Raw genomic sequence first — 26367 nt, 5'->3', positions numbered from 1 at the left:
TGTACGAACAAACCATACAGAATCAGGACAGGCAATAAGAACTCAATGGTACAATTTAAAAAAGGTGTATGTACTCAAATTGTTAAAGATGATAACACAAGCTGAGAAGGCTGTTTGAAAAAGTAGACTGGTTCCTTGCCTTTATTAAATGAATACTGGAGTACAAAAAAGCAAGGAGAGTATGCTAAATCTTTTTCAAATGGTATAGGCCCTAGCTGAGGTATTATTGTCCACTTCTGGCACTGCACTTCAGGCAGGATGTTCAGGCCCTCAATAGCAGGAATGGAGACTTCAGTTACGTGGAAAGACCAGAAAAGCTGGGATTGTTCTCCTCCAAGCAAAACCATTTGAGGAGACTAAAGCAGAGTGTTCAGATAGGATCTACCAATCCTTCCTTTGGTATACAGTAAATCCTCACAAAGTATTGGTTGCGTTTGTGAAACTGAGACCTTAACATGAAAAAAAATCAGAGGTTCCCAATGACATCTGGGTTAAAGCCAGCATTGGGTTCCTTCAGATATTTCTCACCTGGAGAAAAGAATGTAAAACTTGAAATACTATACGTGTACAGTGCTGTGCATTCTCAACTGAAATAACTTACAAGATAAAATACATCACTAAATAAAAAAGGAATACTTAAAAATTGCTAAAAGGAGACAAAATGTTGAAGCTTTTGTCATATTCTACACGTTCATCAAGACCCACATACAACATTCAGACGCGCAACCCCACAGCATGGCCACGAGCTCTTTCAAAATCACTATCTTTTTCCAACATATTCCTCATAGAAGCCATTGACATTTGAACTATGACACTATACAACAGAGATCGAGATGTGGACTGGTGTGCAATTCTGTGTTCATCAAAGTCATGAACGTCAAAATGAATGCAACTGTATTAGTTTCAATAATACCATGCACTCAAGTAGCTGAGATTGTTCCATGGTCCCCTTCGGGCCCAGCACTTGCTAACAATTTTATTGGTTACCAAATCAAGCAAAGCTGTGGTGAATGATCCCTTAACCCTTACATATTTCTGATTTAAACATTGGCAATACTTGAAGAATCTGTAGCTGCATCAAATAATTTTTTTTACCTTTATAAAGTCCATGATGTACTCAAATTTCCAACTGAGATGGAGCAATCAAACGGGCTCGCTTTCCTCAATGTTGAGCAATCTCGAACTGAGTTCTATCTATCCGCTGTCTGCTGAGAGCCTATGTTATAGGGTCATACAGCATTGAAACAGGTCCCTCAGCCAACGTGTCTATGCCAACCAAAAAAACACCAAACTACACTAAACACATTTACCTACACTTGGTCCATAGCCCACTGTGTCATGGCATTTTAAGTGCTCATCCATGTTGTGAAAGGAAGCACTTCCACCACCCTCTCAGGCAGAGTGTCCCATGTTTCCACTATCCTCTCAGGTAGAGTGTCCCATGTTTCCACTATCCTCTCAGGCAGAGTGTCCCATGTTTCCACCATCCTCTCAGGCAGAGTGTCCCATGTTTCCACTATCCTCTCAGGCAGAGTGTCCCATGTTTCCACTATCCTCTCAGGCAGAGTGTCCCATGTTTCCACCATCCTCTCAGGTAGAGTGTCCCATGTTTCCACTATCCTCTCAGGCAGAGTGTCCCATGTTTCCACCATCCTCTCAGGCAGAGTGTCCCATGTTTCCACTATCCTCTCAGGTAGAGTGTCCCATGTTTCCACTATCCTCTCAGGCAGAGTGTCCCATGTTTCCACCATCCTCTCAGGCAGAGTGTCCCATGTTTCCACCATCCTCTCAGGCAGAGTGTCCCATGTTTCCACTATCCTCTCAGGCAGAGTGTCCCATGTTTCCACCATCCTCTCAGGCAGAGTGTCCCATGTTTCCACCATCCTCTCAGGTAGTGTCCCATGTTTCCACCATCCTCTCAGGCAGTGTGTCTCATGTTTCTACCACCTCTGGGTGAAAAATGTTTTTCTCAGATCTTTGCTAAACCATTTGCTTCTCACTTTAAAGACATGGTGTTTGGTCTTAGACGCATCTGCCACAGGGAAAAGGTTCTCATGATTTACTTTGCCTATGCCTCTCATAACTTTGTATCCCTCAATCATAGCCCCCTTAGCCTCCTCTGCTCCAGGGAAAACCAAAATCAGCCTATCCAGTCTCTCCTCATCCCTGAGACTTTCCATCCCAGTCAACGTCCTGGTGCATGACCTCTGCATTCTCTCCGGGTCAGTCATGTCCTCCCAATAGCGTGGTGACCAGAACTGCACACAGTATTCCAGGTGTGGCCTAGTCAATGTTTTATTGATCAACACTTGCTTCTATATTCCATGTCCCAGGCAATGAAGGCAAGCATCCTGCATGTCTTCTTCACCACCCTCTCTACCTGTGCTGACACCTTCAAGGATCTCCAGATTTTCAAAGTTTGGGAGAAGATTTGTAGCTCGGGTGCTCGTTGTTGTGGTTCTGTTCGCCGAGCTGGGAATTTGTGTTGCAGACGTTTCGTCTCCTGTCTAAGTGACATCCTCAGTGCTTGGAAGCCTCCTGTGAAGGGCTTCTATGATCTTTCCTCCGGCATTTGTAGTGGTTTGTATCTACCGCTTCCATTTGTCAGTTCCAGCTGTCCGCTGCAGTGGTCGGTATATTGGGTCCAGGGACGGACCCAAAGGACAGCTGGAACTGACAACTGGAAGCAACAGATTCAAACCACTATAAATGCCGGAGGAAACATCACAGAAGTGCTTCACAGGAGGCTCCCAAGTACTGAGGATGTCACCTAGACAGGGACGAAACGTCTGCAACACAAATTCCCAGCTCGGCGAACAGAACCACAACATCTCCAGATTTGTACATCAAGGCCCCTTTTTTGCCTCAGTACTGTCTAGGGACCTACCATTCATTATGTACATCATTTCCTTATTACGTCTCCCAAAATACATCACCTCCCAATTCACAGGATTAAATTCCAACTGCCATTGCTCTGCTCAATTTACCAGGTGGTCGATATTAGACTGTAGCCTGAGAACATTTTCTTCATGATCAACAATGCCCCCAATTTTCATGTCATCTGCAAGCTTACTAATATCTTCTACCTGCACACTGAAGTAGTTAATACATATGAAAAACAGCAAAGGGCCCAGCACCGATCCCTGTGGTATACCAGTGGTCACAGGCTTCCAATTACAAAAACAACTCCCCAACATCACTCTTTGTCTCCTATTTGTTAAGCAGTTTTGGATCCAGTTTGCAAACTTGCCTTGGATTCCATGGGCCCTTACCGTTCGGAACAGCTTCCATGTGGGACCTTGTCAAAAGCCTTTTACTGAATGCCATATACACCACATCGACTGCATAACGATCATCAATAGATTTAGTCGTCATCTCAAAGAACTCAATTAGCCAGACAGGATCTCCTTCTAACAAATCAATGCTGCTTTTCAAGTATTGATTAATCCTGTCCTTCAAGGTATTTTACAATGATTTCCCTCTCACTGACATCAGATTATCGGCTCTGTAATTACCTGGCCTATCCCTGCTCCCTTCTTGGACAAAGGAATCACACCAACTATCCTCCAGTCATCTGGCACTTCACCTGTGATCAGTGAGATATTAAATATCCCTTGCCAGGGCACCAGCTCTCCACCCTTGCCTCCCATAATAGCCTGACATACATCACATCAAGCCCTGGGGATATATGCAACTTTATGTGCACCAAAATTTCTAACACTCCTGCTTATTAATGTTCATTTGTTTGAGAACCTCACCATCCAAACTGAAATCCCTGCTATAATGTCTTTCTCCTTTGTGACTATAGAAGTATTTAAGATCTCATTGATGTCCTCTGACTCCATGCAGAGGTTGCCCCATTTGTCTCTAATAGATCCCACTCTTTCCCTGGTAATTCTCTTACTCTTAATGTACTTATAAAAAGTCCTGGGGTTTTCCTTTATCCCAAATGCCAAAGATATTTTGTGGTCCCTCTTTTCCCTCCTAATTTCATTTTTAAGCACCATCCCTTCCCCCAAACACACTCTATGCTTTTGAAGTTCATCCCTTATTTAATGGAGAGGTGTCAGTCTAATCTCATTATCTCTGGACTAAACAGATATAATGTCCTGGGGATCTGGATTCAAATTCCACAATGACAATAAAAATAAATAAATTTGGTATTAAGAGTCTATTGATGGCCATGAATTCATAGCTAATTTCAGGAAAATTCCACCCTGTTCACTAATGTCCTTTGGGGAGGGAAACTGTCATCTTACCTGGTCTGGCCTACATGTGACACAAGACCCACAGCAATGTGGTTAATTAGGGATGGGCATTAATGCTGGCCTGGTCAATGATGTGCACATCCTATTAATGAATTTTTAAAAAACATGCTGTGCTTGACACCTCTCAAGAAACATGTTTGTGTTCCTACATTCCCACATGATACAAGATTAATCTTATTGACAACCTCGTGAACAGGACTGTGGCTATCTGCTCACTGTTACGCTTGATGTTGTGATTGGGCATATCAAGACTGTCCTGCATGATTACCCTGCTCTAACCATCACTCATTGTAAATGGTGAAAACTCAAGGGCCTATGTCCACTGCTTTTGATGTTGACCTGAACCCAATCTACCTCAGATTAGTCTGGAAGGGGAAGGTGCTTCAACAATTGGAACAACAGGCAAAGCAAGCTGTGTCACCTGTGACCAAGTGGTTTTCCCCCATAACAGGATACTGATTTCCCCTCCACATAAATGAGTGGTGTGATTTGAGTCTCACTGATGGTGCGGTCACAGTATCTAGGCCATAGGTCCCAACAGCTGGCAGACCTTATTGAGCAACACGTCCTGTGGATCATTCACAGCGAGCCAGTCATGCTCACCCAGACCCTGCTTGTAAACCTCTGGAAAGCATGCCCACCATGAGATGTGAACCTGCTATTGGGAGCAGTTTATTGAATGATGTGAACTCTGCCTGGAGTTACACAAGAATCAATTAAAGACCATCAGTAGAGCAGTGGGATGTATTTGTACCTGCTGGAAGTTAAATATATGCAAACCCAGGATCCTCTTTTAATAAAGTAAAGGAATTTGTAAATAATTGCACCTTTTCCATGAGAAATATCCTGGGGACAAGCAATTGCTGCTGCATCCCCATGGTAATACCCTGACCAATCAGAATCTCAGTGACTAGACTGAGATTGAAGACTGACAGTTAACTGCTGCCTCTGAAACCCCACGTCAATGATGACTCAACCAATCAACACACTCTTCTCATGCTGTTTAAAATGATATTCATTAGCGAATTTCAAGAAAACTGATGTTCATTTTTACATCTGTTTCTCTGTCCTCATTTTGATGAATACAAGACAAAAAGCTTCAACTTCATGACTCCTTTTTAGCAATGTTTAGGTTCTGAACTATCAGGTATTTATGAATATATAAACATTAAAAGTATGTATTATACAGTACTATACTTTTAGACTAACTGGGCTCCATCTAGTGACACTAACTGGTCAGTGCAGGTATCAGCTGAAATCCTAGGATGACCAGCACTGACCAGCTCCTCCCACTAACTGGCACCCAGGATGTCAGTGTGAGCTCAGGAGAGGGCCCCCAGACAGAGGGAAGGAGACTAGGCCTGGTGAAACAATACTGGGGAGCAAGTTCCGAAGAAAAGGCAAAGCCTGGGAGGAATGCCCAGGGCAGGAAACTGAGGCAAGGCTGGAGGGAGACCAAGGGTAGCGGGGAGGAAGAGAGACTGAGGGCCAGAACAGAGGTGGCAGGGGCGAGATTGTGAGACAGGACAGTCCATAGAAGAGGATTCTGTCAGAAAGTAACATAAGCAGCATTCAATGAATATACTGTCACTACTTTATGAATGACATTCAGCAGGATGACTTTAAATCAACAGTTCCTGTAAAATGAGGAGGTGTTAGCCAAGTAGTATTATCTGACTATTAATCCAGAGAGGAAGTGAGGACTGCAGATGCTGGAGACAAGAATTGAAAAATGTGGTGCTGGAAAAACACAGCAGGCCAGGCAGCATCAAAGGAGCAGGAGAATCGACATTTCGGGCATAAGCCCTTCTTCAGGAATGAGGCTGGTGTGCCAAGCGGGCTGAGATAAAAGGGGGGGGGGAAGGGAATTTGGGGGAGGGACGTTGGGAATACGATAGGTGGAAGGAGGTGAGGGTGATAGGCCGGAGAGGGGGTGGGGGCGGAGAGGTCGGGAAGAAGATTGCAGGTCAAGAGGGCGGTGCTGAATCCTGGGGTTGGGACTGAGATAAGGTGGGGGTAGAGGAAATGAGGAAGCTGGAGAAATCTACATTCATCCTGTGTGGTTGGCGGGTTCCTAGGCGGAAGATGAGGCACACATCCTCCAGGCGTCATGTGGTCAGGGTCTGGCAATGGAGGAGGCCAAGGATCTGCATGTCCTTGGTGGAGCGGAGGGGGAGTTAAAGTGTTCAGCCACAGGACGGTTGGGTTGATTGGTGAGGGTGTCCCAGAGGTGTTTCCTGAAATGTTCTGCTTCATTGGGGAGACAGGCCGCCTACTTGCGGAATGCTTCAGGGAACACCTCTGGGACACCCTCACCAACCAACCCAACCGCCCTGTGGCGGAACACTCTAACTCCCCCTCCCACTCCACCAGTGAAATGCAAGTCCTCAGCCTCCTCCATCGCCCGACCCTGACTACACGATGCTTGGAGGAAGAGTGCCTCATCTTCCACCTAGGAATGCTCCAACCACACAGGATGAATGTAGATTTCTCCAGCTTCTTCATTTCCCCTCCCCCCACCTTATCTCAACCCCCGGATTCAGCACCGCCCTCTTGACCTACAATCTTCTTCCCGACCTCTCCGGCCTATCACCCTCACCCTCACCTCCTCCACTTATTGTATTCCCAGCACCCCTCCCCCAAATTCCCTCCGCCTACCCTTTATCTTAGCCTGCATGGCACACCAGCCTCATTCCTGAAGAAGGGCTTATGCCCAAAACGTCATTCTCCTGCTCCTTGGATGCTGCCTGGACTGCTGTGTTTTTCCAGCACTACATTTTTCTGTTAATCCAGAGACCCAGGTAATGTTCTGGAGACTTGGGTTCAAATCCCACCATGACAGATGGTGAAATTTGAATTCAATAAAAATCTGGAATTAGGAGTTTAACAGTGACCATGAAACCTCTGTTGAAAAACCCTTTGTGTTCACTCACGCTGTTTAGAGAAGGAAACTGCAATCCTTACTCCAGACCACAGCAATGTGGTTGACTGTAAACAGCCCTTTGGGCAATTAGGGACGGACAATAAATGATGGCCCAGCCAGTGACCCCCACATCCTATGAATGATTCTAAACAAAATTGTTTTTCAACATACAGTAACCACATTCAGAACTCACTCAAAATCCAGAGGATTGAAAAGAATGTAAAGATGAGCCCAGCATCCACGGGGAAATTAGTTTTATTTCAGGACTAAGTAAACTTCTCAAAATAATAATTGGGGACAAAACTTTATAGTTACTTGGGATGAATGCAGGTTAATTGAGGGAAGCAGCATGGAATTGTTGAGACCAAACTGTGTTTTAATAATTGGGGAGTTGTGTGTTTTTTGAAAAGGTAGCAGACTGGATTGATCAGGGTAATACTGTTGGGTACTATTGCACACAGACCTCCTCAAGGCACTTGATAAAATACTGCACAACAAACGTGGAATCAAAGAGACAGTGACTGACTCAGTGACAGAAACCAGAGTAATGGTAAATGTAGTTTTGGGCTGGAGATTGGTTTGTAATGGAGTTCCCAAAGAGATGGTTTTATACCTTCTGCTTTTCCTGATATACACAGGACTTGCTTACAAAGTTCAGCTGACACAAAGACTGGAAGCACTGTGAACATGATGGGGATTGTGGAGGAGATGAAGAATGTGGGGAAAATCCAGAGCAGAAAGCCATAACCTTAAAATCTGAGCCAGGCCTTTCAAACGTCCCCAAAGTGGAATTGGAGTCTCTATCTCTCAATAAGCAACTGAGACCAAGTATACATTTCAAACCTGAGATTGAGAGATTGTTGATTAAGGGGGACTAAGGGTTACAGAATCAAGGTGGGTGAATGGAGTTACAAGACATCCACCATGATTGATCTGAATGACAGAAGATGTTAAAGGGCCCGAACAGCCTCCGTTTCCCCTTGTGTTCAAGTCTCTGGTTCTTTCTGAAGGGGATCAAAGGTTATGGGGAGAAGATAGGAGAATGGGGTTAATGAACCTATCAGTGATGATCAAACAGAACAGCAGGTCTGATGTTTCTACCTATACCTTATGGTTGAATTCCTTGATGGATGAGGATCTGTGTTCTCAGGCAAAGAACAGGTCATTCCATCCAAATATAATCAAACCATGCAGCAAACTGCCATTTCATTTATTTATGAATGATGTAGTGCTATTAGAGTACAGACAGTTGTCTGTTATGAGCAATGTTGTTGTTGAAAATGACACTGGGGCTCCACTTGTCCTCCAGAAGTCACCTGTGAAGTCTCCTCTTTATGAACAGATTGGTACAAGGTATCAATGCTGTGACATGATGGTATCCAAACCCAATCCACTGATGACACTCACAGGTTGCACTCTATCACCTCCTCGCTCACCCTCAACTTGATTCCTGCTGCAGCCCAAGGCTCAGTACCAGTTCGTGCAAGTTATCATGAAACGCATGTCATCCACCATCTTGCCCCCGAGGGGTATTTGGGGAATGTTGCCAGGCTCGGTTTGGCCTTGCGAACGGAGGGGAGCAGCTGGCTCTGGTGTCGTCATTTCCATTTCTCTACCCCGTGTTCCCTGGCTTGGATTGGCAGCTTCTTTGTGTTCGTTGCTCTGCTCTCCACCCATTGGCTGTTAAGGAATTATGTCAAACCACAACATTAGTTAAAATCAATAAACATTGGACAATAATTAGCCAAATTTATTTCTGCCAGTCACGAAGGTTGCTCTCTCCTACTGCTGACAGTGCATGGTCCCGACAGCTTTTAAACTGTTTCTTCAGGTTTCCCACTCAAAACACAAGGCTGGCTCGTAACAGAGAGTAGTGGAGGGAAGAAGCAGCTAGTGACATCTTTGAAGGTCTAATTTGGGGTTGCGTAGGATTAAAGAGGAATGGAGGGGAGAGACAGCTAGAGATGGTGTAGTTGTAGGACCACATGTGGTTTGGAAGATCGTAGCGGTGGGGGGCAGGTAAGAGACTGGGAGTTAGGGTGAGCAATTCCACTGGCAATAGGTTGGCTTGGGGCAGTGGGGAAGCACTTTGTTCCTCTTAGTCCACAGCAGTGCTATAAAGGCATTTTCCCAACAGACTGGCATTTCTCAGCTACTTTTACCTCCCAGGTTTCCCCAAGATCACAAAAACACATCTTATGGAGGCAATCTCCTGAACAGCTTCTACCAATAATTCCACAACATGCAAATAATTGTTCTCCCAACCCATGGCAGTCCTTTTGGTTTCCAGGGAGTAAGTCCTCTGCACGTCCCCCTATCTTAGAACATATACAATGCTGCAAATTGTGGGCAGGAGTGGATAAAGAAGAGGAGGGCTTGATTCTGATTCTATGAGATAATGGTGTAAAGGTGTGTGTATGAGATGAGATGCCATTGGTGGAAGCACATTGGGAACATTTGGGGATATTGAGGTTCTCAGCCTGGACTGATAACTAAGTCAGAAGAAATCAGAGCTGGACTGTTCGAATTTAACGTGACTTTGGTTATGAGACAGGGTAAACCTCCCTGTTCAATTTAACCCAGCAACACAGAAAAGATTTATCCCGCATAGTAATCTGAAAATTCGATAGGACAAGAACTAGTTAAAGTAAAAATTAATAACTTTATTTCTTAAAGTATAAAAGAGAATTATTAACTAACAACTATTTACAACTCGTTCCTCTAACCTATCTTTTACCTTCCCCTTGGACAATACTGGTCCGATAAAAATCCCGACTAAGATTTACAAAACTTCTTATCTCAAAACCAGGCAGCTTTTGCTTCTTCTCTGTATTCCTGTCTTCTTTTCTTCTTCTTGGGGATTCTGCTTCACCGGTTACTGATCAAGAAAGGTAGCTTCAAGAAAGGTACATTATTCTAACATACAGCTAGCTTTAATATAAAGGTGCCTAGGTTCAAGGTGTCTCATCTAGGCTACACAGGAACTTGGAGTAGGAGGAGAAAGATCCAGTTGTCATAGTCTACCTACATATGAATGATGTAGGTGAAAACAGGCTCTTCTGAGGGAGTGTGAACAGCAAAGAGCTGGGGGAGCACAGAGGTTCAGTTGTATAGAAAAATCACGGGAAAATGTAAAGGGGAAGACGGCTCAGCAGAGGTTATTAAAGTTTCTTAAACAAGTAATAGGATGCAATATGGAAAGGATCAGGAATCTAACGTCAGGCACAGCAGATAAAGGGACAACTATGAGAAGGGGGTGGGGGGGTCGGCGGTCTGCAGGACTGAGGGTGTTGTACTTCAATACACACAGTACAAACAAGGTAAATGAGCTTGTAGCGCAGATTGTGATTGGCAGGTACGACGTTGTGGGTATCACAGAGACATGGCTGCAAGGGGACCAAAGCTGGGAACTGAATATTCGAAAGTACACGTCCTAGTGAGAGGACAGGCAGATGGGGAGAAGGGGGTAAAGATTCCTTGTTAGTAAGAACTGAAACTAAATCAATAGCAAGAAGTGATTTAGGGTCAGAAGGTGTAGATTCTGTGTGAGTAGGTAAGTATGATGAAGCTGCTCTTTTAACAAGGTTATGTTGTCCTTTGATTTTTTTTCAGGGAAGTCATAAAAGACACAGAGTGTGAACAGTCAGGGAATTTAAGGGTTTATGGGCCAGTTTGATAATAGCTAACAGATATTGCCCTGGGCAGAAGGCTTTCAAATTTAAATAAAACACACTTCTGCAATGAAAGGGGAGTGGCCAGTTCTCCCAGCTCAACTTTTCTCTGTTTTGGTTTGGTTTTTATGACTGGTGTCATTCTGTATTCTGCTTTCTTGTTTGTGTTCATTACTGAATGAAGCAGACGCTGATGGGAGTTGTATACAGCCTTCCTTGGATATGGGGCAGAAAATAAAGCAGGAGGTAGAAATGACATGTAAGAAAGGCATTATTACAATAATGATGGGGGACTTCAATATGCAGGAGGACTGGGAAAGTCACGTTGGTAGCAGATGTCAAGAAAAATAACTGAAAACAACAGATGCTGGAGATCACAGTGGTTGGCCAGCAACCATGAAGAGGGAGCAAGCTAACATTTCAAGTCTAGATGACTCTTCATCAGCTCTGAAGAGTAGTCTAGGATCAAAACTTTAGCTTGCTTTCTATCTCCATGGATGTTACCTGACCTGGTGTGATCTCCAGCGTTTTCTGTTTTCAGTACAGATTCCAGCTTCGGCAGTAATTTGCTCCAAGAAAAGAAATTTCTGGAATGTCTACAAGGTGGTTTTTTTGGAGCAGCTTGTGGTTTAGCCAACTAGAAAATAGGCGATTCTGGATTTGGTAATGAGTAATGAGGGAGCCTTCATTAGTGGACTTGAGATAAAGGTGTAGCTAGGGACTGGTGACCTTACATGATAGAATTCACACCTTCTTAACCACCATATTTATATATGAACCACTGGGTCTCTCTGTTCGTGAACACGACCCAAGGTCCTACGTTTAAGTGTATGTCTTGTCTTTATTTCTTTTACCAAAATGCAGTACCTCACATTTATCCAAATTAAACTCCATTTGTCACTCTTTAGCATATTGTCACAATTAATCAAGATCTCTTTGTAATCTCAGATTACCTTTTTCACTGTCCACGATACCACCAATCTTGGTGTCATCCACAAACTTACTAACTATGCTTTCTATATTCTCATTTAAATCATTTATATAGATGACAAACAAAAGTGGAAGCAGCACTGATCCCTGTGGAACATCGCTGGTCACAGGCTCCAGTCCATAAAACAACCCTCCACCATCACACTCAACCTCCTGCATTAAGCCAATTTTGTATCCAATTGGCAAACTCACCCTGAATCCCATGTGATCTAACGTTACTAATTAGTCTACCGTGCGGAACCACGTCAAAGGCTTTCCTAAAATCCAAGTAAACAATGCGTACCAGCTTCACCCTCATCAATCTTCTTGGTTACTTCCTCAAAAAACTCAATCAAGTTTGTGAGACATGATTTCCCACGCACACAACCATGCTGCCTATCCCTAATCATTCCTGGCCTCTCCAAATGCATATAAATCCTATCTTTCAGAATCACTTCCAACAACTTACCCTCCACCGATATCAGACTGACAAGGTCAATAGTTCCTAGGCTGCTCCTTACATCCTTTCTGAAAAAAACATTTGCCACTCTCCAGTCATTCGGGATCTCATCTGTCGTTACAGACGATATACATATAGACGATATATAGATGACATATAGACGATATACATCTGCCATTACAGACCATATACATATAGACGATATACAGACGATATATAGACAATATACATTTGTCATTACAGACGATATACAGACGACATATAGATGATATACATCTGTCATTACAGATGATATACATATAGACGATATACAGACGACATATAGATGATATACATTTGTCATTATAGACAATATACATATTTCTGCAAGGAGCCCTGCAATTTCCTCCCTAACTTCCTACAAAATCCTGTGATACACCAGATCACATCCTGGAGATTTATCCAACTTCATATTTTTGAAGACCATCAGCTCTTCCTCCTCTGTAATGTCAACTGATTTCAAAACATCAATATTTACTTCCCCAGTTTTCGACCATCGATTTCTTTCTCCGCAGTAAAACTGATGCAAAACATTCATTTAATATCTCTCCCATCTCCTAAGATTCAACACAAAGGTGACCTCTTTGATCTTTAAGGGGACCTACTCTCTCTCTTGCTTTTAATGTACTTGTAGAATCTCTTTGGATTATCCTTAGCTTCACTTACCAAGGCTACCTCATGTCCCCCTTCTGCCTCCTGACCTCCTCTTAAGAATGCCCCTATATTTTTTATACTCTTCAAGATATTAATTTGAACATCGTTGTTTGTATCTAATATATGATTCTTCTTATTCTTGACTAGAACCTCAATAAATGCAGGGAAATTTGGAAAATTATAATGTTCCATCTCTCAAACCAAACTAATTAACGGCTATTGATCTTTTTATGATTTGTTTGATCACATTTCCTAACCCAGGTCATCAAGACCAACTGAAGAACCATTAATGCTGCTCCCCTAAGACATAACAGAGCACAGACTGAGGACTGAAGATGAGGCTGACTACGGTGGTCTGTCTGGCTCAGTTCCAAGTGAATAAAAGCAATGAGAAGCCAAGATCACATTCTGCACTAACAATTGAGAGGCTATGGATGTGTGTGGAGGTAGCCCCAGCATGATCCTCCAGCCTTAGTAAGAATCTTATTGCAGCTTGAGGTAGGATTTTTCAGGAAGACAGTGGGGTAATTTTACTTCTCAGATGGAAGGATGTAATCTATTCCCCCCAGCAGTTCTTCAGTAATGGGAGTTGCCATCTACCGGAACCGAAAGCTTTCTTGTACATCACACCAGACTAAGTGACCTGTGCCTGACGTCCTTGAAACAGAACCTGAAACAAGGAGAAGGGCACTGAACCAGGTCTTTATTTTTATTCCAGACATTCTTTTTGGGAAGAGGATAATTACTCACCATTAGATCCCTTAGGTCTGGATGTAACAAAAGCAAAAGTCTAAAGTCACCAGAAACTAAGTTAGATTTGTCTGAAACCAGATCTGTACAGACAGTACAGATTTCATTCTGGAGTTGAGTTTATTCCCAGATCCCAGAGATAAAAAGACAGTGTTTAACCAGCTGCACAGGCAAATCCCCTTACTCCAGCTTTCCTCAATCAGTCAAAACAATGCCTTATGTGACAGCAACAAGCTCGCAGTCCGCTAACAAATTATATCAAACCTTCAACAGAAAAGCTGCATTGAACACCATGCCAAAAATATTGGTTTCTCAGCATCCGTCTGCTGCTGTCAATATCACTGGGATTACAGTTATCAACAGACTTCACTGATATTCATCCTCACACAGTCCCTTTTCTCTCCAAAATGGAATGATTATTTGGTGTCCGGTACAACTTCCTGGTCACTCTTCCTGATGTCCAGTTCAATGAAAACTGGTCACTGGAAAATCTAGTTCAACAGGGACCGGTCATTCTCTCCGAAGTCTTGTTTAATGAATGCTCGTCAGTCTCTCAGACCATTCTGAAGTGGCAACAATCATTTGGAAAAGTGGTCATATTGTAATGGATCCCTCATTGCCATCCAGAAAACCTGGTTATGGCCAAACTCTTAGAGTGGACAAAAAGCTCTATTTGGCAGCAGCCAGTCGAGCTATTGTGTAGTGTGAGTGGGTTGATCTTAACATAATACAAAATGAGAAATTCTCAGAGATACATCGGTTATATTCTAGGGCAGGTCACACACATAGGACTTGTGTTCCACTGAGTTGCAAAGATTAAGGGATGGTCTAATTGAGGTGTTTAAGATGATTAACGGATTTGACAGAATAGACGGAGATATGTGTGTGTGTGTGTGTATGGGATGTGGGGAGTTTGTGTGTGTGTGAGTATCTATCTGTCTATGTCTGTGATGTGGGGGTGTTTGTGTGAGTGTTGGGGCGTGTGTACCTGTCTATCTGTGTGTGTGATGTGGGGGTGTTTATGTGAGTGTTGAGGTGTAGGTATGTGTGTGTATCTGTCTATCTATGTGTATGATGTGGGGGTGTTTGTGAGAGTTTTGGGATGTGTGAGTGTGTGTGTGTGTATCTTTCTATCTGTGCATGTGATGTGGGGGTGTCGGTGTGAGTGTTGGGGTACGTGTGTGTATGTCTATCTATGTGTGTGATGTGGGGGTGTCTGTGTGAGTGTTGGGGTACGTGTGTGTATGTCTATCTATGTGTGTGATGTGGGGGTGTTTGTGTGTATCTGTGTGTCTATGTGTGATGTGGGGGTGTTTGTGTGAGTGTTGGGGTGTGGAGTGTGTATCTGTCCATCTACGTGCGTGATGTGGGGGTATGTGTGTAAGTGTTGGGGTGTGTATGAGAGTGTTGGGGGGTGTGTGTGTATGTGTGGAAGGTGGGGGGGGGGGGGGGGGGGCGCATGGAGTGATGTAGCATTTCCTTACATACAAGAGAATAGAAATCAGGAAGTCTCTACCACAAAGTCTCTGCTGAGGCTGGATATGGAGGAAATTCCATAGCTTGGGATCCATGCAGCTCAAGGTTTGACTGTCAAAGGAAGAGAAGTTAAAATCAGGAATGCTGAGGCACCAGACTCAGAGGGATATATGTATTGTAAAAGGTAATGATGCTTGAGATGATAGCAAGGTGCAATGGCTAGTGGGATTTGCTGGTCACACAACAGCTCAATGAGGAGCCAGTGTAGATTAGTGAATACTTTCCTGTCCACTCCATCAAGCTTCTCTCTCTCTCTCTCTCCAAGTTTATGTCTATCTCTTTTACTACTTTCCAGGCTTTGAATCCTTTGCAAGTTTTGAACTTGTGCCATGTAGCAAGTCTGAATCACTAATATTTATTAAAAACAACAGGATTGTGAAGTCGAGTGTATACCCTCCTTCCCCGGTCACTAAACCAGTCAATGACACAATGGTTACTTTCTTCATTCTTCAGATAATTTTGCAATAGTCACACAGCCAACAGTATTAGAATGGCTCCAGATACCCTGCAATTCCCTGTCAAATTACTCAAACATATTGTTCTCGTTTAGTAATCCATGATTGTCCAAGTGGGTAAATTTGGAGGACAGTACAAAATTCCAGTTTTCAGATGACACACAATAGTAGCAACTGGTAAGGAAGGCATTAACAGACTGTCTGTGCACAGGGACAGATGGGAAGACAGATGGCAACTGAAATTTAAGATGAAGCAGTATGAACTCAGGGATTTTGGACTGCAGAAACTATGTGGTGTAAGACTGTAGAATGGTATTGCTTCTCTGACAATTAGTCAATTCCTCAGCACTGCCTCCCCAGAAATGCAGCACTCCCTCAACACTGACCCTCTGGCAGCACGATGTTCCCTCAGTACTGACTCTGCGACAGTGCGTACTCCTTCAGCACTGACCCACCGACATTGTGGTGCTCCGTCACTACTGACCCTCCAACAGCGAGGCACTTTCTCAGTACTGACCCTCTGGCAGTGCGATGTTCCCTCAGTACTGACCCTCCGACATTGTGGCACTCCCTCAGTACTGACCCTCCAACAGTGCAGTGCTCCCTCAGTGCCGACCCTCCGACAGTGCAGCACTCCCTCAGCACCGACTCTCCGACAGTGTGGCACCCCCTCAGTACTGACTCTCTGAAAGCGCAGCACTCCTTCAGCACTGACCCTCCGACAGTGGGGTACTCCCTCAGCACTGACCCTCCAACAGAGCCCGTTCCCTCAGCACTGACCCTCCAACAGTGCCTGTTCCCTCAGCACTGACCCAACTACAGTGCAGTGCTCCCTCAGTACTGACCCACTGACAGTGCAGCACTCCCTCAGCACCGACTCTCCGACAGTGTGGCACTCCCTCAGTACTGACTCTCTGAAAGCGCAGCACTCCTTCAGCACTGACCCTCCGACAGTGGGGTACTCCCTCAGCACTGACCCTCCGACATTGCACCGCTCCCTCAGTAGTGACCTTCCGACAGTGTGGAGCTCCCTCAGTACTGACCCACCAACAGTGCGGCGCTCCCTCAGTACTGACCCTCCGACATTGTGGCACTCCTTTAATAGTGACCCTCTGACGGTGTGGCATCCCCTCAGTACTGACCCTCTTAAAGTGCAGCATTCCTTCAGCACTGACCCTCCGACAGTGCGGCACTCCCTCAGCACTGACCCTCCGACAGTGCGGCACTCCCTCAGCACTGACCCTCCCACAGTGCGGCACTCCCTCAGCACTGACCCTCCGACAGTGCGGCACTCCCTCAGCACTGACCCTCCGACAGTGCGGCACTCCCTCAGCACTGACCCTCCCACAGTGCGGCACTCCCTCAGCACTGACCCTCCGACAGTGCGGCACTCCCTCAGCACTGACCCACTGACAGTGCGGTGTGCCCTAACTCTCGTTAGTGCAGCAATCTCTAAAGTATCGAGTGTATCTCTGGTATATGTGGTCCTCTTTCTGCAGTTAAACCAGGAGAAGCTAGACTGAGAAGGTGTTATGTGATCCTTCCTTTCCATACAATTTTAAATGAAGATGGAGTGAGTTCCCTCAAAAACACATCGGTAGGTGCGACAAAGAAATAATAGGAACATCACACGGGAGCTGGGATTTGTGCAATATTGGGATCAGTGTGATTTTCACAGAATTATAGAAAAGTGCAAATCTGGTGGAGGCCATTGAGCCCTTCATCTCATGCTGGTTCTTTGATAAATCTCTCCAGTTAGGCCGACTGCCCTATTTATTTTAAGTTACTCTTTTTCAACATTGAATACAGAACCTAGATAAGTCCAAAACAGGAACAGGCCCTTCGGCCCACCATATCTGGTGCTGACCATGATACAACCCTAAACTCATCCCACCTGCCTGCACATGGGTCGTATCCCTCTATTTCCTGCCTGTTGGTGTGTCCAACTAAATGTCTCTTAAATGTGGCTGTCACCTCCCCTGGCAGTGCTTTCCAGCTACCTACCACCCTCTGTGTCAAAACCCTGCTTCACTGTTGGTTTACTCTCAAACAGAGCCACACTCCATATCATCTCTCCAGTTCCTGCCTAATACTGTTGTAATGAGTGTTTCCCCATTTAGCACTTTTATCTGAGGACTACTCTTATCCTTATCCATACCTATTTTAAAACTTATGGAATTATGACCACTGTTCCCATAATGCTCCCTGACTGAAACCTTGAACACATGGTCAGCCTCAATCCCAGTACAAGGTCCAATAGGGCCTTTCCCTAGTTGGACTACCTACAAGTTGTTTCAAGAAACCCTCCTGGATGCACCTAACTAATTCTGCCCCATCTATGCCACTGACTAAAGGAGTCCCTGTCAGTATTTGTGAAGTTAAAATCACCCACACCACAACCCTGTTTTTGTTTCATCTTTCAATAATCTGCTTACATATCTATTTCTCTAATTCCTGCTGGCTATTGGGAGGCCTATAGTATAACCCCATCATAGTGACTAGATGAACCCTCCAAAATTTCCTCTCTCAGTACATCTGTGACATCACCTTAATTAGTAATGCATTTCCCTCAGCCCTTTTACATCCCTCTCTATCACCCTGAAACATCTAATCCCTGGATCGTTAAGCTGCTAGTCCTGCCCTTCTCTCAGCCAAGTTTCTGTAATGGGTACAACATCATGGTCCCATGTACTAATCCAGGCTCTATACTCATCTCCTTTATTTGTTACACTCCTTGCATTAAAATAAGTAAACTTAAGATTGCCAGTCCCACTGTGTGTATTAACCTGGCCTTGCTGGTTCTTCCTATTAGACTAAATTGATTTAACCTTTACTTTCTCCTCAATCAGATCATACATCAACCACCTTTCATAACTGGATGTGACAGGTGAGTAGTCCTGTTTGGTGGCTTCACCAGGTTGACACCTCATCTTCAGGTCTGCCTGGTTGCTGCTCCTGGTGTGCCCTCCTGCACTCTCCATTGAACAGGGTTGATCCCCTGGCTTGATGGTCATGGTAGAGTGGGGGCAGGGGTATGCTGGGCCAAGAGGTTATATTATGATTCTGCACCTTATGGACACCCAGGCATAATTTGTTTGAAATCTATCCTATTTAGCACAGTGATAGTGCCACATAACACGATGGAGGATATTCACTCATCCCGATACTATCTTCAACAGATATATCTGTGGTAGACAGGTTGATGAGGATAAGGTCAAGTATGTTTTTCCCTCTTATTGATTCCCTTGCCACCTGCTACAGACACAGTCTAGCAGTTATGTCCTTTAGGACCCATCCAGTTTGATCAGGAGTGCTGGTGCTGGGCCACTCTTGGTAATAGACTTTGAAATCCTCCACCCAGACTACATTCTGTGCCCTTGTCCTCCTCAGTGCTTCCTCCAAGTTTTGTACAACATGGAGCACTGATTTATTAGCTGAGGGGGAGTGAGAAGGCTATATGTGGTAATCAGCAGGTTTCCTTACTTGTCTTTGATCTGAAGCCATGAGAATTCAGGGGGTCCAGAGCCAATGTTGAGAACTCCCAGAATTACTCTCTCTTGACTGTATATCATGGTGCTGCTACCTCTGCTGGGGTGTGTCCTACCAGTGGGACAGGTCACAACAGGGATGGTGATGCTGGTGCTGATATGACTGTGTGAGTATGCCAGGTTGTTGCTTGACCAGTCTGTGAGACTGCTCTCCCAACTTAGACATTTGCTCCCAGCTGTAGGTAAAGATGTTGATACCCTCAACATCCTCACCAATATAAACTTCACCAAAGAAGAGAACAACCGACTTCCCTTCCTGGACATTATAGTTGAACACAAGGCCAACGGTAAGCTCCACCCCAGTGTATACAGGAAGATCACCCACACAGATCAAATACACAATTACAACTGCAACCATCCCAACACCCACAAACAAAGTTGCATTAGAACACTGTTTAAGTGAGCTGTAACACACTACAGCACCCCAGAGCTGCACGAAGCCGAAGAAAAACACCTATACAGCGTCTTCAAAAACAATGGCGACCCAAAAAGCATAGTCCACCAGTACCTACACAACAGGAAGACACATGTCCAGATACACTGGTTATCCTGCCATACATCAAGGACATATTGGAAATGACCACCTGACCCCTAGGTATCATGATAGCCCACAAACCAACAACTACACTATAACAACTACTAACGAGTATAAAAGACCAGGTTGTAAGTTTGCTCTCTGAGCTGGAAGGTTGTTCTCAGAAGGTTTGGGCGGCACGGTGGCACAGTGGTTAGCACTGCTGCCTCACAGCGCCTGAGACCTGGGTTCAATTCCCGACTCAGGCGACTGACTGTGTGGAGTTTGCGCATTCTCCCCGTGTCTGCGTGGGTTTCCTCCGGGTGCTCCGGTTTCCTCCCACAGTCCAAAGATGTGCGGGTCAGGTGAATTGGCCATGCTAAATTGCCCGTAGTGTTAGGTAAGGGGTAAATGTAGGGGTTTGGGTGGGTTGCGCTTCGGCGGGTCGGTGTGGACTTGTTGGGCTGAAGGGCCTGTTTCCACACTGTAAGTAATCTAATCTAATCTACTGCTACTGAGTATGTTTTGTCACCATGCTAGATAACATCATCAGTGAGCCTCCAATGAAGCGCTGGTGTTCTGTCCCATTTGTTATTTATGTGTCTGGGTCTGTGGTGGTGAATGATATCATTTCCAGTTCTTTTTATGAGAGATTGGTAAATGGGGTCCAAATCTACATGATTGTTACTGGAGTTTTGGTTTGAATGCTCGAGTGAAATTAATTTTGTATCTTTCACCAATCTACAAAATTTTATCGATTGGTTTTCAGGCTATCCAATATAATAAATATCACAGAAGAGGGAAGTTATCATCTAATGTTTTAGCTTGCATTTCTTTACAAGAGCTTAACGCTGAAATATTAACCAATCCACAGACACAGAGTGTTTGCTTCATTTTCTGCTGACTTATGTCACGGAGGCTCCACATCAATTTCAGAATCCTGTAGATTTCTGATGCGTCCGGTTTTAAACACAGAACTGTTCTTATACAAGGCAAAAATCACACAACACCAGCTTATAGTCAAAATGCTTGACATCAATAGTGGAAAAACTGATGGAGGCCATAATATGAGATAAGGTAAATATATACTTACAGAAAAATAAATTAATACTAGATAGTTAACATGACTTTGTCATGGTAGGTCATGTTTGACAAATTTAATTGAGTTCTTTGATGAAGTAACACAGAAAGTGGATGAAGGTAGTGCTGTGGATGTTGTATATTTGAACCTTCAGAAAACATTTGATACACAACCATATGGCAGGTTGGGCAGCAAATTCGAAATGTTTGGAATTGATGGATTGTTGACAGCAAAGATTAGAAGTTGGCTACAAGACAGGAAACAGAGGGTTGGCATAGACAGGCATTTCTGGGATTGGACACAAGTTGAAAGTGGTGGGACCTTTGGTTTTTCTGATTTATATAAACGATTTGGAGATGGGTATTGAGGGGAAAATCTCTACATTTGAAGAGGATACTAAGCTAGAGAGAATAATGAACTGTGAGGATGTTGCTGAGCGACTTCAGATGGACATTGACATCTGAAGTAAGTCATATGAACTAATGCATTTTGGTAGAAGAAACACAGATAGACAATACAGGCTCAATGGTACAGCTCTGAGGGGTGGGAACAATAGGTCATGTTGGTAAGAATAGGGAAGATGGATGAATAAAGATATTGAGGTTCTAGTCAAGAATAAGGAAGAGTCATATAAGGAAGCGATCTAAACAACTGGGATCATATGAATCTCTTGAAGAGTATAAAGTGTGTAGGGGTATTGTTAAGAGGGAATTCAGGAGGCAGAGAAAGGATATGAGGTAGCCTTGGCAGATAAGGTTATGGATAATCCAAAGAGATTCTATAAATACATTAAGAGCAAAAGAACAAGTCAAGAGAGAGAGAATAGGGCCCCTAAAAGATCAACAAATTTGTCAGTGTGTTTAACTTCAGGTGATGAGCATTTCATATCTGTTTCTCCTGTGGACAAAGAAATATGTTGTGTGAAACTTGAAAGGGTTCAAAAAAAGATTTACAAAGATGTTACCAGGGTTGGACGGCTTGAGCTATAGAGAAAGGCTGAATAGGCTGGGGCTTTTTTCCCTGGGGTGTCAGAGGCTGAGGAGTGACCTAATAGAAGTTTATGAAATCATGAGGGGCATGGATAGGGTGAATAGCCAAGGTCTTTTCCCCAGGTAGGGAATTCCCAAAACTAGAGACTATGAGTTTAAGGTGAAGGGGGAAAGATTTAAAAGGGACTGAAGGGGCAACATTTTCACACAGAGGGAGGTGCATATATGGAATGAGCTGCCAGAGGAAATGGTGGAGACTAGTCCAATTACAGCATTTAAAAGGCATCTGGATGGGTAGATGAATAGAAGAGTTTAGAAGGATAAGTGCTGGCAAACGGGACTAGATTAATTTAGGATATCTGATCAGAATGGATGAGTTGGACTGAAGAGCTGAAAAGCATGCAAACAGACCCTATGACTCTATAAATGGGGGCTAGAGAACTCGGGGAAATAAATATTGATGTTTTGAAAATAATTCACATTATAGAACAGGTGGTGTTAGAAATCTTAGAAAACATAAAGGTGAATAAATGTCTGAGACTTGATTAAGTCTATTCCAGGACATCGTGGAAAGTCATGGAAAAAAAATGCAGGCCCCCTAATACCAATATTTGTATATCTATAATCACGGGTAAGGTGCTGGGGGACTGGAGGGGAGCTAATGTTGTGCCTTTATTTAAGTAAGGCTGTAAGGAGAAGCCTGGGAACTGTAGAACTAGTGAGTCTGACATCGATGGTGGGTAAGTTGTTGCAGATGATTCTGAAAGATAGGACTTACATGCATTTGGAGAGGCAAAGACTGATTATGGATAGTCAACATGGTTTTGTGAAAGGGAAATCCTGTTTGACATGGTCTGAATGAAGGCAAATGTGCTAAATGCTTTTTGACCAACCTATCTACCTGTCACGCAAATTTCAAAGAATTAAGTACCTGTTGTTGACAATACTGCCCAGGGCCCTACCATTACTTGTATACATTCTACCCTTGTTTGATTTACCAAAATGCAAGACCTCTCATTCATCACCACCCTGTCTTCAATTAAGGAAGTGACAAAAAACATTACAAGTGCTGAGTGGTAGGTGTTGTCTACGTGGTCTTTCCTAAAGTGGGATGTAGATTTGCTCACTGAGCTGGAAGGTTCATTTTCAGATATTTCATCTTCAGTGAGCCTCCAGATGAAGCGCTGGTGGCCTGGCCCTCAACCTGAGCTACAAATCTTCTCAAAACTCGCTAACTTTAGTAAAGCCTTTGACAAGGTTCCACAAGGTAAACTAATTAGTAAAGTTAGATCACATGGGATTCAGGGAGAGCTTGCTAATTGGATGCAAAATTGACTTGATGGCAGAAGACAGAGGGTAGTAATGCACATTTGTTTTGGACTAAAGGCCTGTGACCAGCAGTATTCCACAAGGATCAGTACTGGTTCCGCTTTTGTTTGTCATTTATATAACTGATTTGGATGAGAATATAGGAGGCATGTTTAGTAAGTTTGCAGATTACATCAACATTGGTGGCATAATGGACAGTGAAGAAGCTTATCTAGTATTACAAAGAGATCTTGCTCAATTGGGGCAATGGGCTGAGGAGTAGCAGATGGAATTTAATTTGGATACATGTGAGTTATTGCATTTGGTAAATCAAACAAGGGTCGTACTTATACTACCTTTGTGGGCGGCATGGTGGCACAGTGATTAGCACTGCTGCCTCACAGCGCCAGAGACCCGGGTTCAATTCCCGACTCAGGTGACTGACTGTGTGGAGTTTGCACGTTGTGTCAGTGTGGGTTTCCTCCGGGTGCTCCAGTTTCCTCCCACAGTCCAAAGATGTGCGGGTCAGGTGAATTGGCCATGCTAAATTGCCCGTAGTGTTAGATATGGGGTAAATGTAGGGGAATGGGTGGGTGGCGGGTTGGTGTGGACTTGTTGGGCCGAAGGGCCTGTTTCCACACTGTCAGTAATCTAATCTTATATAATTAATGGTAAGGCCTTGGGTAATGTTGTTGATTAGAGAGACCCAGATGTTTGGGAGCATAATTCTGTGAAGTTCACATCACAGGTAGACAGGCTGGTTAAGAAGGCAGTTAGCACACTTGCCTTCATTCAGACCTTTGAGTATAGAGTTGGAACATCATGTTGAGGACATTGGTGAGGCCTCTTCTAGGGGACTGTGTGCAGTTCTGATCACCCTGTAATAGGAAGGACATTATTAACTGGACAGGGTTCAGGAAGATTTACCAGGATATTGCTGGGAAGGCAGGTTTTGAGTTATAAATAGTTTGGGGCTTTTTTCATTGGAATGTAGATTGAGAGGTGACCTTATCCAGGTTTACAAAATCATGAGGGGCATACATCAGGCGAATAAAAAAAGGTATTTTCCCCAGAGTAGGGAGTTCAAGACTAGGGAACATATGTTGAAGGTAAGAGAAGCACATTTTTAAAAGCACACGAGGGGTATTTTATATCACACACACAGAGTGGTGTGTGAGGGCATTCACTGACGGCTCTTGCCTGACTCTGAAGCAGCTCAACCCGCGACTCCTCACGCCGGAAGCTCAATGCGGCCACTTCCGGTTTGTGTCGGGGCGGGGCCGTTTGTGAGGAAACGGAAGTGAGATATCGGAAGTGCGGACCACGTTGCCGGGAGAATTCAGTGTGACCCTTGACCTTGCGTGATGGCGGTCAGAGCATCTTTCGAGAACAACAACGAGGTCGGCTGCTTCGTCAAACTCACCAACACATACTGCCTGGTGGCGGTGGGAGGGTCCGAGAACTTCTACGGGTGAGCGCGGGGGAGGGGAGCGGGAAGAGGGGGAGCCGGGGGTGGGGGAGGGGAGACGGGAACCCGGGGGTGGGGGGGGGGGTGGGGGAGGGGAGACGGGAACCCGGGGGTGGGGGGGGGGGTGGGGGAGGGGAGACGGGAAGAGGGAGGCCTGGGGGTGGGGGAGGGGAGACGGGAGAGGGGGACCCGGGGGTGGGGGAGGAGTGAGAAGAGGGGAGCCCGAGCCCGAGCCCGAGCCCGAGCCCGAGCCCGAGCCCGAGCCCGAGCCCGAGGGTGGGGGACGGGGGACGGGGAACGGGGAAGGGAGACCCGGGGGTGGGGGAAGGGGAAGAGGGGGGGCCCGGGAATGGGGGAAGAGGAAAAGTAGAGGGGGCCCGGGGGGGAGGGGAAGGGGGGAAGTAGAGAGGGCCCGGGGGTGGGGGAGGGGAAACGGGAAGAGGAGGGCCCGGGGGTGGGGGAGGGGAGACGGGAGGGGGAGAAGAGAGGAGGGGGAGGAGGGAGGGGAAGAGGGGTACCCGGGGGTGGGGGAAGGAGAAGAGGGGGGCCCGGCCAGCTGGATGTTTCCGTTCCCTCTTTACAGTTCTTAAATGCTTTCTGCAGGGTTTTGCAAAGCCTCGAGTCTGTACTGGCTATAGTGATGGTGATGAAAGGTATTGGAATGGTCAATAGCCCTATCAGGTGTGCTAAGGTTTGAAAAAAAACCAAATAAAACTAAATTGAAACAAAAACAGAAGTTATTGGAAAAGCTCAGCAGGACAAACAACTTCTGTGAAGAGAAATCAGTTAATGTTTCAGATTCGGTGACCCTTTCTCAGATGAGGGTCATTTGATCTGAAACATTAACTCTGATTTCTCTTCACAGATGCTGCCAGACCCTGCTGTGCTTTGACTTTTGTCTTGGAGAACAGATTAGTTCGTAGATAAGCCTGATGCCTGTTGATTATATTGCAAAGCCATGTTGTGCAAGCTACAGTCTACCGACTTATCTCATGGCACCTGATTTTCATCTTAGTGATGACACTTTTGATGTACCTGACAGTTCTTGACTCCATTTAAACTTGAAGCCAGGGTACACATGGAAATGATTGATTTTCTCAGTGTCACAGTACTGGCCAAAGGAAACACAGGAGCAAAAGCTTTTTCAAAATCAATGACCCACAAAAAGCCATCACCTGAAATACACCTTTGAGATTAATCAAGTCACGGCTGATTTGTTTCCTTCACATTTTACTATGCCGTTTTACTGCTTCCCAGATCTTGATCTTGGATTGAAATTTAGTAATTGATGCAATGTTCCTTACAAAATTGACTGCCTCCTCTGATAGCTCTCACGTAGTCTGACGCTGGAGATCCCATGTCCAATTACAATGGGCTGAAGGGGTTCCTCTCTTGAAAGTCTTGTGATTTGTGAAAATTTGTTACCTCAGTGATTTCAAGTGTTCCAAGTTTACTTACAATTAGGAACTGTCAACAGTTCCTTTGTTGACAGGCTTGACACTGTTTTCCCTTTCTTTTATTCCCTCGAGGAACATAGGTGTTGCTGGCTGGACTAGCATTTATTGCCAGTTCCTAATTGTAGTTGAAAAGATGTGCTGTTTAGGTGGATTGGACATGCTAAATTGCCCACAGTGCAGGGGTGCCTAGGTTAAGTGCATTGGCCAGGGGTAAATGTAGGGTAGGGAAATGGTCTAGGTGGGTTACTGTTCGGAGGGTCGGTGTGGACTTGTTGGG

The 26367-nt window shown here is 44.7% G+C and overlaps 1 protein-coding gene and 1 long non-coding RNA gene across 2 annotated transcripts in view; one reads left to right on the top strand and one right to left on the bottom strand.

Annotated features, from left to right (window-relative positions):
* Positions 1–8367: 8367 nt before the first annotated feature.
* Positions 8368–10067, bottom strand: LOC132823039 (uncharacterized). Its single transcript, XR_009645487.1, has 2 exons — positions 9929–10067; positions 8368–8871 (listed from the first exon to the last, which is right to left on the bottom strand). It is a non-coding gene; the product is annotated as an uncharacterized LOC132823039 (long non-coding RNA).
* A 14430-nt stretch (positions 10068–24497) lies between these two features.
* Positions 24498–26367, top strand: part of eif6 (eukaryotic translation initiation factor 6) — an 81553-nt gene continuing 79683 nt past the window's right edge. Inside the window, exon 1 of the mRNA XM_060836601.1 lies at positions 24498–24636. Within this exon, the coding sequence (XP_060692584.1) occupies positions 24530–24636 (107 nt within the window). The 5' untranslated portion in view covers positions 24498–24529. The remainder of the gene's footprint in view (positions 24637–26367) is intronic.

Source organism: Hemiscyllium ocellatum, chromosome 15 (assembly GCF_020745735.1).
Source record: "Hemiscyllium ocellatum isolate sHemOce1 chromosome 15, sHemOce1.pat.X.cur, whole genome shotgun sequence".
Lineage (NCBI taxonomy): Eukaryota > Metazoa > Chordata > Chondrichthyes > Orectolobiformes > Hemiscylliidae > Hemiscyllium > Hemiscyllium ocellatum.
Note: the sequence above shows the minus strand (reverse complement) of the source record. Positions and strands in the feature narration are given on the sequence as shown.